Below are 14,783 nucleotides of genomic sequence, written 5' to 3'. Positions count from 1 at the left end.
CCCGCTGCTTCCTGGCAGCATTTACTCTTTGTTGCCATGACAAACGGAAGGGCAGGTTGCTAAACTCTGAGCAGCTGAGCAATGCTGCGGTGCCCGAGGACTGACCTCCACTTCGCGCTTCCGCACCTGTGCACCACGGCCACCCCTGGGGACGCGGCACAGGCATAGCCTGCGCTGCTAGGGTCCGGCCGGCTGTCATTCTCGACATGTTTGAAATCGGGTGAAAGTGCGCATCAGGGCATAGTGGTCTCTGGTGGGAGAAGAACACGTAGGGGTGGGCGGTGGGGAAGGAGGAGGGTCCCAGCAGTGGGTCCTGGCAGGGGATGGCAGGCTGGCTCTTTGCCTAAGAGCCCCAGGTCTTTGGTAACAACCAGCCGCTAGACCCCTGCTTCCCCCTTTTTAGTTGCTTAGAAGAGAAAAAGCAAAAAACAAAAATTTGACATTTCCAGATGTGCCCAATTTTCCAGGCCCAGGAGGAGCAGGTGCGATGTCAGGGTGCACTGACAGAACAAGATAGGTCTCCATCCTGCAGGGGGGTCAGAAAACCCTTCCGGTGCCCATCTCCCAGGGTGCGCCAGCCTCTGTGCTCAGCGCTGGGCATGAAGCTGTGTGTGAGTCAGATAAAGCGGGAAGTAAGAGCATCGCGCCTGTCCTTGATGTGTCCTTTCCTCTTGCCCAGGTGGGAAGTAATGACTTGATCCTTGTGAACCTTCACCTGGCAGCCCTGACCCTCCCAGGGAGCGAGAACCCGAGCAGGAATCACAGCGACAGCCACCACTGGGCCAGCTTCGTGCAGACCTTGCAAGAAACCCTGAAAGGTAGGAGGCTGTCTTTCTCAGCTCCCACTTCTGCAGGGCAGGAGTTGTAGAAGGGGTTGCCTCTTCTGGGTGTCTCTCCGTCCGATCCCTTCATCTGGCCGTCTGTCCAGTGGGCAGCAAAGCCCAGGAAACCACCACACTCCCTGCATCTCAGGGAGCCCAGCTGCCCTGGACATGCTGACAGCTTGTCTTCGTGAGTCTAGCACACGGGTTCCATGGTGTCAGCTTTGTGGCTTTTCAGCCTCTGTTTGATGGAAAGGATTCAGTGATGACACCCTCCCCGGTGACAGCTCATCGTGGGTCAGCTGCCCTGGGTGTGCTGCCTGCCCATCTGCACGTGCTCTTCTTGTGAAGGAGGAGAAGTTGATGACAAGGGTAGGAAAGTCTGGTCGAGCAGTGAGTTGCATTTTTCTCTCTGGTGGGATGCAGACCTTACCGAAGGAGCCTTGAAGCTGACGGGAAAGCTGGATTTTAATCTCAGCTCTTTCTGTAGGACATCAGGCAAGTTACTACCCCTTCAAGCTCTGTCTAACGGGGGACGGACAGTGGTGACCTGATAGGGTGCTCAGGGGGCTTGGTGACTGTCTGAGGAAGTGCCCAGCCCATAGTAGGCACTCAGCGAACATGAATTGACTCAAAGAAAAAAAAGCCACTGGGTTTACGAAAACATAGAAAAGAGCTGAACTTTAGAAGAAAGGTGGGCTCTGTTTTCTGGGCTCTGCCCCCGATAACACAGAAGGTTTTCTGTGCACGGTTTACGAGAAAGAAAACTTGACATGGCCGTAAAGATAGGGACGTGTGTGACTGGGCTTGGTTTTTCAAAGCTTCTCTAGATGAGGGTTCACAGCTGGAGGCTGGAATTCTCTTCCATAAACTAGAGTCTTAACCAGTGTTCTCTAGCTTGCTCAGCATTTTTTTTTCCTTGTTAAGTTGGCCCCTCACAATGGGCTTATGAAGATTTGGCTATAAAAATAATTCAGTCAGACTGCAAAGTTACATTTTGAAAAGACTTTTTATTGTGGTAAAATACGTATAACATGAAACTTACCATCTTAACCATTTTTAACCCTCAGGTCAGTTATATTAAGCACATTTACATTGTTTTACAACCATCACCACCATCCATCTCTAGAATTTTTTCGTCTCCCCAAACTAAAACTGCACCCATTAAACAAAAAGTCCCCATACCTCCTTCTCTGGGTCCCTGAGCATCTCCATTCGACTTGCTGTTTCTATGAATTTGACCACTCTGGGTATCTCCTGTGAGCGCAATCTTACAAAATTTGTCCTTTTGTTTCTGGCTTATTTCACTTAATGTTACATCTTCATGGTTTGTACTATGTGTCAGAATTTCCTTTCTTTTTAAGGCCAAATACTATTCTGTTTATTGGTCGATGGACACTAGGGTTGTTTCCATCTTTGGGCTGCTGTGAACATTCATATGCAAGTTACATTTTGAACCAGGATGTGCTGTGACCGGCATTCTCCTTAAATTATGAGTCTTCGGGCTAAGATAGTGTCAGAAAGATGTTTAAGCTGAGATATTTCATCCAAGGAGCAACTATGTGGGAAATTGTTCACCTGCAGTCTCCAGCCTAAAAAGGCTGACTTGATAGCTTTTCAGATCCATGCACGTTTCTCTTATTTTCAATCTCAAAGTTTTCCTTTTCATGGAAGCAGAAAGGAAAGATGCCAGTCTCTAGCTTCTCTGATAACCTTAGGCTCTCTCTGTTTTGTTTTGTTTTTTTTTTCCTCCCTGATATCCAGGGAGTGGTCAGGTTTTTGTTAGCAAACCTAGGCAGGTTATGTTCCAAACTGCCAGGGGACTATCGACCCACAGCCTGGCTTGGCCTTGACACACCCATGTACGGACAGTGACTCATGCTTCTGGGTCCCCCTGCGTGTAACTAAGGTCCGGTTCATTGTTAACTGGTGACGCGGCAGACCCAGGATTCAGGAAGTGCCACAGCCTGTCCAGGGGGCAACACGGGTGAATCGATGAGCAGAGGCGGTTCAGCTAAAACAAAGACTAAGCCTATATTCCACGGGCTTCTTTCTGTCAGAGCAAACAGAGCCGACTTGATTAGTAAACTCTGGGCTTTTCTGCCTTTGTCTGGAATGTGCACCCAGGTTGACGTCAGCTGGGGTGTGCCCGTCCTCTGATGGAATTCTCTTCTTTCACACCCCCCGGGGGGCCTGCTCTGTGAACTCAGCAAAAGGGACACGGGGTGCAGTCATCCTTGACATCTGGGGGGGAACCTTCCTTCCCCCCGTGGGGACCCGCTCCTGCTGTTTTCACTGGCATTTTATAAATCCTGAGACTCAGAGCACATCAGCCCCAAGCAGTCTCCTCTCACTCCCAGAAACCAAGATGAGTAAGGCACCCACCCCGGTGGACAGCCTTCTAGGAGAATTCAGGTCCCCGCACATCTGGGGACTCTCAGGCAAGGACTGTCTCCATGTTATCACCCAACTGATTTAACCGAAAGAAAAAACCTCAATGTGCCTGTTCAAAAAGAGCTGTTATTTTCATCCCTAAAGTTACACAGCGCTCGGCTCATTGACCCTCGACACCTGCATCTCCCCTGGCTTCAGAAGTGTCTTTTACGGCTCACACTTCTTCAGATCTGCACCCCAGTGAAAACCTCCCTGCCACATGGGAACCTCCTGCCTCGGACTTTCTTAACTTCAGTTTTCCTTGATAGTCGATAAAGGCAGCACCTTTTCCTTCTTTCCTTTTAAAATTACACTGCACCCTAATTCCGAGGTTTTCCCCTCACTTTTTTTCCCCGTCACCTTGTTCACTGTTTCTTCCACATGTGTCTATCAAGCGTCTGCCGGGCAGCAGGCGCTGTTCCAGGCACACGGGGCTTTTCCATCCTTGCTCTTTGCTAAGAGCCCTGGATTTGAGTGCTGGCTCGGTGACCCTGGGCAAGCCTTTCCACCTCTCGGAGCCTCAGCCTCTTACCTGCACAGAGGGTCCAGTGCACAGTGAGGGCTCAGTGAATGGTCATTAACACTGGCCACAGATGAGTTGTTATTAATGTTATTCTCAAGTTAGTTTTGCTATTTGGAAGGAGGCACTGATTTCTCAAGACCACGTAGTTGGGCTCACCCTGCTTTGGGTGCCAAGGTTGTTAGGATCTAGCATGAGGGGCTAAATCTCTGTGGACCACACAAATGGCTGCAGGGAAGGCTTCCTTCCCCTCCGCTTCTGTTCCTCCCGCCCCTCGGTGGAGGGCGTCACGTGCAGTGAGCGAGCGCCCTCTGCTGGTGGCGTGTGTCCTTCCACTTTAGATTTCTTTCCCTCCAGCCATTGTTACTGAAGCATGTTCGTGTCCAGGAAAAAGATTTGCTGAGTGTCTCAGATGCATTTGGCCTTCGTTTATGAACTGCTTTCCTTAAAGCTTCCCTTGCAAGATGAGACAGAAATGCCGCTCCCTGTGATAACGTGGCTCCCCTGAAGGGACCCTGGAGACAGGCCATGATGGTCAGGCAGTCCATGCAAATCCCAGGGAGCCTCGCTTGGGCCCACTGTCCTTTCTGCTCACTTTGGAAAATACTTCATCACTATCCCACTCACTCTAGTAAATCAAACTATGAGAGAAATATTGAAGATACTTTAAAGAGAAAAGCTTTCCACTTTGGCCCTGTGTTAGTGTGCTCAGGCTGCGGTCACAAAATACCACGGTCCAGGTGGCTTAAACAAAAGGAGGTTACTTTCTCGCAGTTCTGGAGGCCGGAAAGTCCATGGTCAAGGTGTCGGCAGATTTGGTTTCTTCTGAGGCCTCTCTCCTTTCCTTGTGGATGGCTGTCTTCTCCCTGTGTTCCCATGATCTTCCCTCTGTGCTCGATAAATGTTTGTTGAGATTTTGTTAAATACCTGAGCAGGACCCTTAGGCCTTTTTGTGCTGTGAGATTTGGAGCCCATGAGTTGGAGCAGGGGTGATCTCTCCATCACACTGACCCCCATTTCCAGATGTGTCACTAATCTGTTCTTAAGTTTGGGAGGGGGTTGGCACAAGGAGTTTGGAAAAATTGGGAGAATAAGAACCATCTGTAGTCCTAACCTGAAGAGTCAAATCAGACAGCCACGATCCCACTTAAATGGGCTGTGGTCAGTGTTGGGTTCATTTCTCACCTCCTCTTAAACTCCTGATTTTCTTTCTTTCACTTCCAGGAGAAAAAGACGTGATCGTTTTAGGGGACTTCGGCCAGGGGCCAGACAGCACTGACTATGATATTCTGAGGAAAGAAAAATTCTACCCCCTGATCCCCGCACACACCTTCACCAACATCAGCACCAAGAATCCTCAAGGTTCAAAGACTCTGGACAACATCTGGATCAGTAAAAGCTTGAAGAAGGTTTTCACAGGTAAACACAAGTCGCTCGTCCTTCCTCCTGCTCCAAAATGGAGTAGAATGCACCTGTCTGAGCTGACAGTTCCGGATCACTTGGTTTGAGCAAGAGCCAGGAGTTGCCTTCCCAGGCATTTACTAGCTTATCATCTAGGTGACTGTATCATTATCATTCAAACAGAGTCACATTTAAGAGTGAAGGGGTGTGAAAAATAATTAAAGGGCATTCACTGATGTACCACAGGGGCAATGCCAGTGTGTCCTGGGCAGCATCCCCAGATTCCGAGATGAGCTGCTAATGTAGCCTAATTTTAAGGACACTTAGTCATTCAGCAAACACTCCTCCAGACCTGTCATGTTCAGCTGCTGTGTTGTGGCCTGAGGTTTACTGACTCACCATCGGTGCCCTGAGGAGCAGTGGTTAGGGGTGAGCTGACAGGATGGGAGAAGTGCTTTAAACAGGACTCCTCCAGGACCAGGGTGTGGTGGGTGAGCTCAGCCCTGAAAAGCAGTCCCCCCCATAGCAGTCACTTGCTGAGCAGACTTTGGATCAGAAAACAGAAATATAGACGCATTGGTAGGGTCTTTTGATGAAAGACAAGAACAGTTGTTCTCAGTCCTGCCTGGAAGCTTCACTAATGCCAATGGATGCAGAGTATACTTCAGCGAGACATTTAAGAATGTTTTAAGTACTAATGCTGGGGTCCCACTGTGAGACCCCGACATGCCGCAGAGACTTAGATCCTCAGGACTAGAATTTCCCGTCCTGGGCACCGGTTTCCTGTTGGACTGTGTCATGGGAGGATCCAGAGGATGAAGAAGGTGGGTCTCAAGAGGAGTGACTCACCTAGTCATCAAACTAGGTGAGATGCAGTGTGCAAAAATGGCCTGCTGGCCAGACAGAGGCCGGGGCTGCAAGGAGGCGCTAGTGGAAGGCAGTGCTCTCACCATGGGAGCTGGGGAGCCTGAGAACACTGGGTTGTAGGGAAGTTAGAAATCACTTCCTCTGTCCCCTTGCTGTTAAGCTTTTTAGGGGTAGTTTCAGTGCTTAAATGGTAAACCCTCACTTGCTGAGAAAATCAAATAGGCTGAGACAGTGCATTTGCACAGACAAGCCAGGCTGAGTCTCCTCAGGGAGCCCAGGTGTGCAGCCACCTGCCAGCCTGGGACACCCCGCCCTCACATCCCCCATCTCCTATATCCTGACCTCTGGTTTCTTTTCCCTCTGCCTTCAGGTCACTGGGCTGTCGTGAGAGAGGGCCTCACGAACCCTTGGATTCCAGATAACTGGTCCTGGGGCGGAGTGGCTTCCGAACACTGCCCCGTGCTGGCGGAGTTTTACACGGAGAAGGACTGGAACAGGAAGGAAGGCGCCCGCAACGGCAGCGGGGTCACCCTGGAGCGAAGTGAAGCCAACATTAAGCACGAGCGGTGATGACACTGAACCGGGTTTCCACCCTCGGACCCCGGAGGCCAGGAGCTCCCCCTCCCCGGTGAAGATGCAGAGAGTCCGGAACTGCCTTTTTATCTTCATTCTGATCGCGTCCGCGCCCGGGCCTGGACCCGCTGCCGTCTTGGCGGATGTGTTTGGACCTCTGGCAGGGGCGGGAGCACGTTGGGCCCTTGAAGTGCTGGATGGTCAGATCAGAAGCCCAGCAGAGAACGGAAATGTGTGCCATCTGCGATTGCCGCCAATCTCAGCCGACCGGCTGGCCACGCCCGCCGCCTGGACCGCAGCCCGGAGAGGAGCAGCGGCGGCCGAGCGGCAGAGTGGGAGATGCCCGGCTGCCGGGACCTCCTCTCTGACCACCAGTCTGCGACGTTCCGGCTGCAAATCACATAAAGCTTTTAACTTGAGCAGTCTTCTCAAATATTTTGAGTGGTGGCTTTTAGTTTTGTTTTGAAAAAATAAACAGAGATGAACCAGCCTGGCTGCAGTGAGAGCCCGGGGACAGTTCCCCTGCCGTGTGTGCTTTGTGCTCCCTTCGGATGCCCCTGGAGGGCTGTGGCCTGAGGGGTCCCGAACACAACGCGTGCCCCCGCACCCCAGCCCCCAGGAGCCTGCTTCCTTTACATCCCGCCTTGAAACCTTGCAGAGGTGTCTGTCACTGCCGCGTAGACCCCCTGAGACCTCTCTGAAATCTCAAATCATCTCCTGCCTCCCAGAGCGCGCATCTTCTGACTTTTGGTCAGATCGTCTGTTATTCGTGTTATTACATTTGTGCCTCCAGATCCAGTGCAGGTTCCCTTGTGCTGGGGGAGAATTCCATCAGAACGATGTCCTTTCCTCCCTCCCTCCCTCCGTCCCTCCCCACTCCACCCCCTTTCCGTGTCCCCGCCCTCCCAGCCTCTAGCCCAGAGCCTCCCTCTGCTGCTTCTGAGGAATAGCTGTTGATTCTGGACCCACAGGGAGCCTGGGAGCACTGGGGGAGGGAGGGTCCTTCTTTGTCGGTGGGTGTTGGGGGCCGGAAGCACGTGTTAACTGCCACCAGGCACTCTTCCCTTCCTTGCGTTGGGTTCTCACTGAGGTCCCTGTGAGACCAAGATGATGATGCCCATTTCACAGCCGAGGAAACTGAGGCTGAGAGAGCTTCACATGAAGGTCACTCAACTAGTAAGTAAATAGACAAGATCCACACTCAGTCCAAAGTGCATGCCTATGTGTCAACCCTGTGCTGCCAGCAGTAGTGTGTCAGAGAGAATCAACACAGAGAGTGAACATGTGAGTCGTGACCCGGCTCCTTACAGTTTACCACGGACTCTGAGGGCTTAGCCCTCCTCCAGCGCTGAACACAGCATGGACCACCAGCATCACGCTGTGGGAACCCAGGGACGTGATGGCCTGTTTTCCACCAAAGGCCACCTTTGGGGCCACCTGGCTCCAAGGAGCATCACTGGTCATTGGCATAAGAAGGAAGTCCTTTTTGGGGGCTCCAGGTGTACCTGGGTGTCAGCCACGCCCACTCTGAGGGAGTGTCTCTCCAGTGGGAGGGTGAGTGGCACCTGGAGGCACGGAACCTGTGAGGGCTAAGCCTTGACCCAAAGCAGCTGAGTTAGAGTGAAAAGTCATGGCAGGTTGGAAAGGGTGCTTCCCCGTTGAGCTGACTCATCTAAAGATAAAACCTCCACCTGCATTCACCAGCCAGCTGCCCCGAGTCCTTGCAGCCAGATTTCTGCCCCAAAACTGGGGGAAGAAAAGACTCCTCAACTGCGAAGAGGTAAAAGAAATTCAGTTGAATGACCTTTGTGACAGTCATTTGGTTTGAGCCAGAGGCTGGGGAGCTGCACTACAGTGACCACACCTCACAGTCAGGGTGGGCTCGGCCTCTTTGCTTCTGACATCCAGGGCCGGCTCGGGGAGCCTGGCCACAGGGGCCGCTGGTCTTGCTCTGGGCGCAGCCCTCTTGAGTTTTCTTTTTGGATCTTTTGTTTGTGTTTTGTTTTGTTTAGTTGTCATTGTCTTTAATTAATAGACTTTATTTTTAAGAGTAGTTTTAGGTTTATGGAAAACTTGAGCAGAAAGTAGACCCCCAAACCCTGTACAGTTTCCCTTATTACTAATGTCTTGCATTAATGTGGTACATGTGTTAACCATCGATGAATTAATATCGGTATATTATTAACTAAAGCTGTAGTTTACACGAGGGCTCACTCTTTGTACTCCATGTGGGTTCTGACAAAAGCATAATGACATCTGTCCACCTCACAGCGCATGCAGAGTAGTTTCTCTGATCTAAATATCCCCTGTGCTCCACCTGTTCATCCCTCCCCCTCCCCCGGCAACCAGTGATCTTTCGACGTCTCCCTAATTTTGCCTTTTCCAGAATGTCATGTAGTTGGAAGCATACGTACATAGCCTTTTCGGACTGGCTTTTTCATGTAACAACCTGCCTTTAAGTTGCCTCTGTGTCTTTCCAGGACCTGAGAGCTCACTTCTTGTTATTGCTGAATAATGTTCCATTGTATGGAATTTTTCTGCTTGGCCTTCAGATTGTTTCTAAGCCCCTGCCCTTCTCCAGAGTTTTCTCCCACTTCCTCTCCCCAAATACAGCATCTGTCTCCGATTCTCCCCTCCCCATTCTTTCCTTTCTTCTCCTGCTATCAGGATTGTCCAGGAAGAGGCCCAACTGTGGATACACTTTGTCAGAGAAGCCAAGGCATGTCCCCTGATGCTGAGCTGGGTTTCTGGAAGGAGGTGGGGCATGGGGAATTAAGTGCTAGGGAAGCCCTGAGAGCCCCCAGCTGCCCCTTCCCCCTGCCCCAATGGAACCTTTGTCTCCTGAGCGCTGCCCCGCAGGAGACCCTGTGATGTGAGAGCCCAGCCATTGTGCAGGAGCCCATCAGAGGCCCGCAGCCATGTAGCTCAGTCCTGCTGCCCCAGCCCTACCCTGTAACAGACTTAGCCCTCCTGAGCCTCAAATAACGGGGCCCATGCTGTGACTCCCTCACATCTGCTCTGGGGATGTCGGGGGGAGCAAAACAAGTGGGGTCCTTGGTAGAGGGCTGCGTTCTTCCAAAGCCAGAGAGATGTCACTTTCTTCTTTGTGTTTCTCTGGGCCTGATGGTTGGAGTTCTCCTCCAGTGCAGATACCTCGTCCCACTCGAGAGCCCAGACACCCGGGCTGTCAGAGTCTGTGTCATCACCCACCCTGGCCGACGTCCCCACCACCTGTGGATGGGAGGTAAGTGCACCTCGCCTGAGGCCACCACGGAGTTTGCTTTCGGAGCAAAGGAATTAATGGCTGCAACACCACTCGCTCATCTTGCACTGGCTCCCATCCTCACATGATCCTTGTCCTCTCTTCATGGCTCCTTTAAGCACTTCACACATTTTTTGCATTTGAGCTATAGTTTATTTATAGTGTTGTGTTAGTTTCAAGTGTATAGCAAAGTGATTCAGTTATGTATACATACATATATTCTTGTTTCAGATTCTTTTCCAGTATAGGTTATTACAAGCTATAGTTCCCTGTAAGCACTTTATATTTTTAACTGCTTTATTCCTCGGAAGAGTCCGATAAAGTTGGTACTGTTATCAGTCATGGATTCCTTTTACAGATGAGGAAACTGAGGCATGGAGAAGATAAGAGTCGAGGGCCATCAACCAGGAGTGGCAGAGCTGATGGGAGCTAGGCCATCCGGTGCCCACATCACACGATCGCCACCACGCTCGGTTTTGGAGTCTGCTCACTGCTTCCACTAAGCCTGAGCTGGACGCAGACTCAGTGCAGATGCATAGTAGGGGTGCTAATCACCCGAGGACCCCAGGAGTGAGGTCATTGCTCTGTGGCCGCAAGCCCAGGGTTTGGAGCCAGCGGACCTGGCCACTGAGTCCCGGCTCTGCTGTGTCTGAGCAGCTGGCCCTGCACATTCTTCTTGTCTGGCTGAGTATCAGTTTTCTTCTCTGTTAAATAAAGATAGAAGCCCCCAGGGTTGTAAATAGTTAATATCATCTATAAAGTTCTTAGCGCACTGTCTGAGCACAGGGCACAACTCCAGGGAGAGCTCTGGTCACATGGTGTGAACTCAATCAGCAGCAGAATTTTTAAATTATTTTAAATGATTTAGTGTTGTTTATATTTTATTCCCAGATTCTGTCCTGCTCAACTGGAATATGAGCTTTGTGGTTTCCCAACAGTCTGTCATCCTGAACTGAACACTGGTGTAACTGGGCCCTTGGAAATCAGGACCCCCACCCAGGGAAGACTGTCACATGGACACATTTCACTGAAAAAGACCCAAAGTCTTGATCAGGGTCCAAGACTGCCTGCCCCTCGCAGCCGCCCCTGGTGGAGAAACTAGGCAGGACACTCCATGCATCATGTCCCAGGGACGACACCTGGGACTTGTTTTGTTTGAGTTGACAGGTGGTAGCAGACGGACTCCAGGCTCTCAGAAGGAATGGGCATAGCATCTTACGTGGCATCATCGCTGGGCTAACGATGGGGACATTTAGCCTTTGAAAGTCTCCCTTCCAAGCCATGCGGAGTGATGGAGCCTTTCCCCAGCAAAGCGCCAGGCTAGGGAAGCAGCTGCCTGGCCCACTGCCAGCTCCCGCCTCTGAGGCGCTTCCCCGCCCACCCGTGCGCCTTTAGCCCAGAGGCAGGATTTTCATCAAACTTATAGAATTAAAAGCTCAAATTTTCTAGAAGCTTTAAGATGAATAATCGGATGGTCTACCTCTTCCCCTCCCCCCTGAGCAGTAAATATGAGAAGACTGAGTAGAGCTTAAAATCCAAAGGCTACTTAAATTTACAAATTGTGGATAGTTGTTGAAGCTGGGTGGTGGGAACACAGGGGTCCATTTACTCTTCTTTCTACTTTTGTGTGTTTGAAACTTTTGTGTGTAATCACAATGAAATAAATGCACAAATAGTCAAAAGCCCAAGCAAAAAAATAAATAAATAAAAGACATTAAAACACTCAGATGTCAGACTCCAAAGGCCTTCTTTTAAAAGTTCTTTAGGGGAGAGGTTCATAATTAAGAGCAAACACAGAAAAACTTGTATGGCAGAGATATAAAGCGCTGTCTTATTAGAGGAAGAGAGTATGTTTTCACCTGGGGGCAGATCTGAGGTCTTCCTGGGGGCGGTGTCCCTAAGCTTAATCTTGAATGGGCAGGACTGGGGATGCAGGGGGTGAGCAGGAGATGGCATTCAGGGCAGGGGGTACTGAGGGCAAGGGTGCAGGGGAGGGAAGGGTTCCATATAGGTCACTCTGGCAAGAGTTTATGATGTGTTGAGAGAAGAAGACCAAACAGAGCCAGAGGCCAGATTTTAAAAGTCAGTGGGCTAAGGAGCTGGGAGGCTGTTCCGCAGGATTTGTGCGAAGCAGAGGCTGCAGCAGCAGTGCGCGGGGAGTCTGGCGAGGAAAGTGCAGGTCATCACACTGGTCCTGGAGGAAGCAATGAAGCCGGGAGCGGAGCAGTGGCGGGCATGGAGGGGCGGGGACCAGAGGTGGGCTCTAGGGGGCAATGTTAAGTGGTAGGAGGGCATGAGTTCTAGTCCTATCTTTGCCCTGACCAGCTGCGGGCAACCACTGGGGTACATGGCTGGACCCTAATGAGCTCCTTGGAGCTGGAGCCACATCTGTCTGGGATAATCCTTGAGCTGACTTACCTGGAAAGGGGGTGATTTTATCCATTTCAGGGATGTCGTGAGGCAGAACTGAGGTCGGGTTTTAAGGCACCACATGTGAAGCCTGGAGCACAGCAGTGCTGGCACAGAGCAGAGCCAGTGCCTGTGGGCAGATTGTGGCTTCTCGCAGGGTCTCACCCTGCAAATCCCAAGGTCACATTGAGGTTTCCAAGAACTTGATCTTTGTCAGGTTAAGAGAAAAACCAGGACAAGGACCAGGTTTGGGGAAAGATACTGAGCTATGTTGTGAACAAGTTGAGCTCTGGTGGCTGTAAGACAAGGTCTAGGTCATTGGAACTGGGCAGGGAAAGCTGCCCTTCCAGAGGCTTCCATGCCTGGGCTCCTGTGCTCCCATCAAGGCCGGGACACCCCTCCATGAGGACACACATTGTCTCAGGATGCCTTGGTTTCAGGCCTGACTACCAGGCCAGACTGTTCTCATCTAGAGAAGCTGGAGAACTCTGGCCCACTCTTGAAGATAATGATCATGATCATCACAATGACTCAGATGGTTTATCGAGGGCAGGGGTCCTGTTACCCAGTATAATGGATTGAATTACGTTCCCCCCAAAAATGTGTTGAAGTCCTAACCCCTCTACCTCAGAATGTGACCCAATATGGAAATAGGGTCATTGCAGAGGTAATTGGTTAAGATGAGGTCACACTGGAGTAGAGTGGGCCCTTTGTCCAGTATGCCTGGGGTCCTTATACGAAGAGAAGATAGAAACACGCAGGGAGGAACCCACATGATGGTGGAGGCAGAGAATGGAGTGATGCATCTATAAGCCAAGAATTCCAACAGCAGAAGCAGAGGCAAGAAAGGATGCTCCTTACAGGTTTCAGAGGGTGCACGGCCCTGATGACTCTGTGATTTGGAACTTCTAGCCTCCAGAACTATGAGATGATACATTTCTGTTGCCTTAGGCTGCCCAGTTGGTGGTACTCTGTGACAGCGTTCTCAGGAAAAAACTATAGTCATCTCTGTATCTCCAGAACCTGGCACCTCACAGCATTTGAGGAGTGAGCGAATAAATGAAGCTTAGGGAGGGATGGCGGGGGGTGGCGTGAGCAGAAAGCAGCAATGTGGGGTGAGACAAGAGAACGACTCAGCCCTGCGTGTCCAGTGGAACGGGCTGTGCTCACCTCCCCTAGGAAGGCTCTGTGGCCAAGAATGGCAGCAGATGGGCTGAGGGGAGGCACCAGGGCAGGCCTTGTCACCAGGGCAGATCCTGAGAGGCAGGGAGAGGCCAGAGAGCCTAGAAGCCCCTGGAGGTGACCAGTGAAGCGGGTTTCTCACCTCAAGTGTATGCCCTCTCCTCCCCTGCTCCTCCCCACACTCACTCCCACTCTCTGCAGTATCTGCATTCGAGCCAAGGCGCTCTTCCCCCGACGCTGATCTGGCCCTGGGGAGCAGACCCCTGGAATGGTCCCAGGAGGAGCTGGAGCCCAGCAAGGCAGGGGGTACTGGTGGGATGAGAGGGAGGGAGGTGCTGAGTGGCACCAAGAGCTCAGCTGGAATACGTGTTATAGGCCCAGGCTCCTGTTTAAATCCATCTAAAACTTACTATTAATGTGACTTGGAGCAAGTTACTTGACCTTCCCTGAGCCTGTTTCCATATCTAAAAAATGAGGCTATGTCTACCTACTCTGTAATATCATCCTAAAGGTGAAATGAAATATTAAATGTGTGTGGTGCATCCTCCTTCTCCGCACCATCATCATCATCTTCTGTGGTGGCCAAGCCTCCCTGGGAAATGGAAGGGTTGGGGAGTTCCCCGACCACATCTCTGCCCAGATCCGGTGACAGCCCCCAGCTAAGCATGAGGAGACCCCTCGGGGTGAATCAACACTATAAAGATGGACATGAGGTCAGATGCCAGGGACTGACTGGGAGTTGGGTTTCAGGGAGACCTGACTGCCGCTGAGAAGCAGGCCATGTGCCTAAAATCAGAAGTGGGAGGACCCTTATTGTGGAGGAGTTTGTTGGGCATAAAAGAGGCCATCTGTGGGGGTGGGGGACGACCCTGACATTCAGGGTCAAACGGCACAAGGCGGCTTCACCTGGCACTTGTGGTTCTGAGGCACTTAATGGTGTCTGCTTAGCAAGCCCAGCTGCCATCAATAGTCAGTGGTGGAAGTGCCCTGCCACCTCCACCATGATGAATTAACCAATTAAATGATTCTCATTGTGGGTGGGGAGCATTAAGGACTCAGGTTTTGCTGTGATAAGGAGTGCTGTTGGCCTGAAACACATCAAGCTGATAAAAGGCCTGTGGAAAACAAGTGGCAGGTGGAGCTAATGCAAAAGGGAAGTCCTGGGAGTATATCCGGTGGCCTCCTCCTCACTGGTAACTGCTTGGAGGCTGAGTAGCCCAGGCTGACCCGGGAGTTGCTCCTGCAGCACACAGACCGAAGGAAAGCATGGAGCAGAGGGCTAAGGGGGGCCAGACCCCCAGCCACTGCGGGCCAG

The 14,783-nt window shown here is 51.4% G+C and overlaps 1 protein-coding gene across 2 annotated transcripts in view; it reads left to right on the top strand.

Moving 5' to 3' along the window:
• Positions 1–11,599, top strand: part of EEPD1 (endonuclease/exonuclease/phosphatase family domain containing 1) — a 104,632-nt gene extending 93,033 nt beyond the window's left edge. The window contains exons 6-9 of one of the 2 annotated variants that reach the window (XR_010381615.1): positions 680–818; positions 4,999–5,193; positions 6,413–9,859; positions 10,769–11,599. Coding sequence is in view for 1 of the 2 variants with exons in the window: in XM_064487445.1 (XP_064343515.1) it covers positions 680–818; positions 4,999–5,193; positions 6,413–6,612 (534 nt within the window). In the remaining variant the exon portion in view is untranslated. Of the gene's footprint in view, positions 1–679; positions 819–4,998; positions 5,194–6,412 lie in introns of both variants that reach the window. The other variant, XM_064487445.1, reaches the window with a different exon arrangement.
• The last annotated feature ends 3,184 nt before the right edge of the window (positions 11,600–14,783 follow it).

The sequence above is a fragment of the Camelus dromedarius genome, chromosome 7 (assembly GCF_036321535.1).
Source record: "Camelus dromedarius isolate mCamDro1 chromosome 7, mCamDro1.pat, whole genome shotgun sequence".
Classification (NCBI taxonomy): domain Eukaryota; kingdom Metazoa; phylum Chordata; class Mammalia; order Artiodactyla; family Camelidae; genus Camelus; species Camelus dromedarius.
The sequence above is the reverse complement of the archived record's forward strand: the minus strand, read 5'-3'. Positions and strand labels throughout refer to the sequence as shown.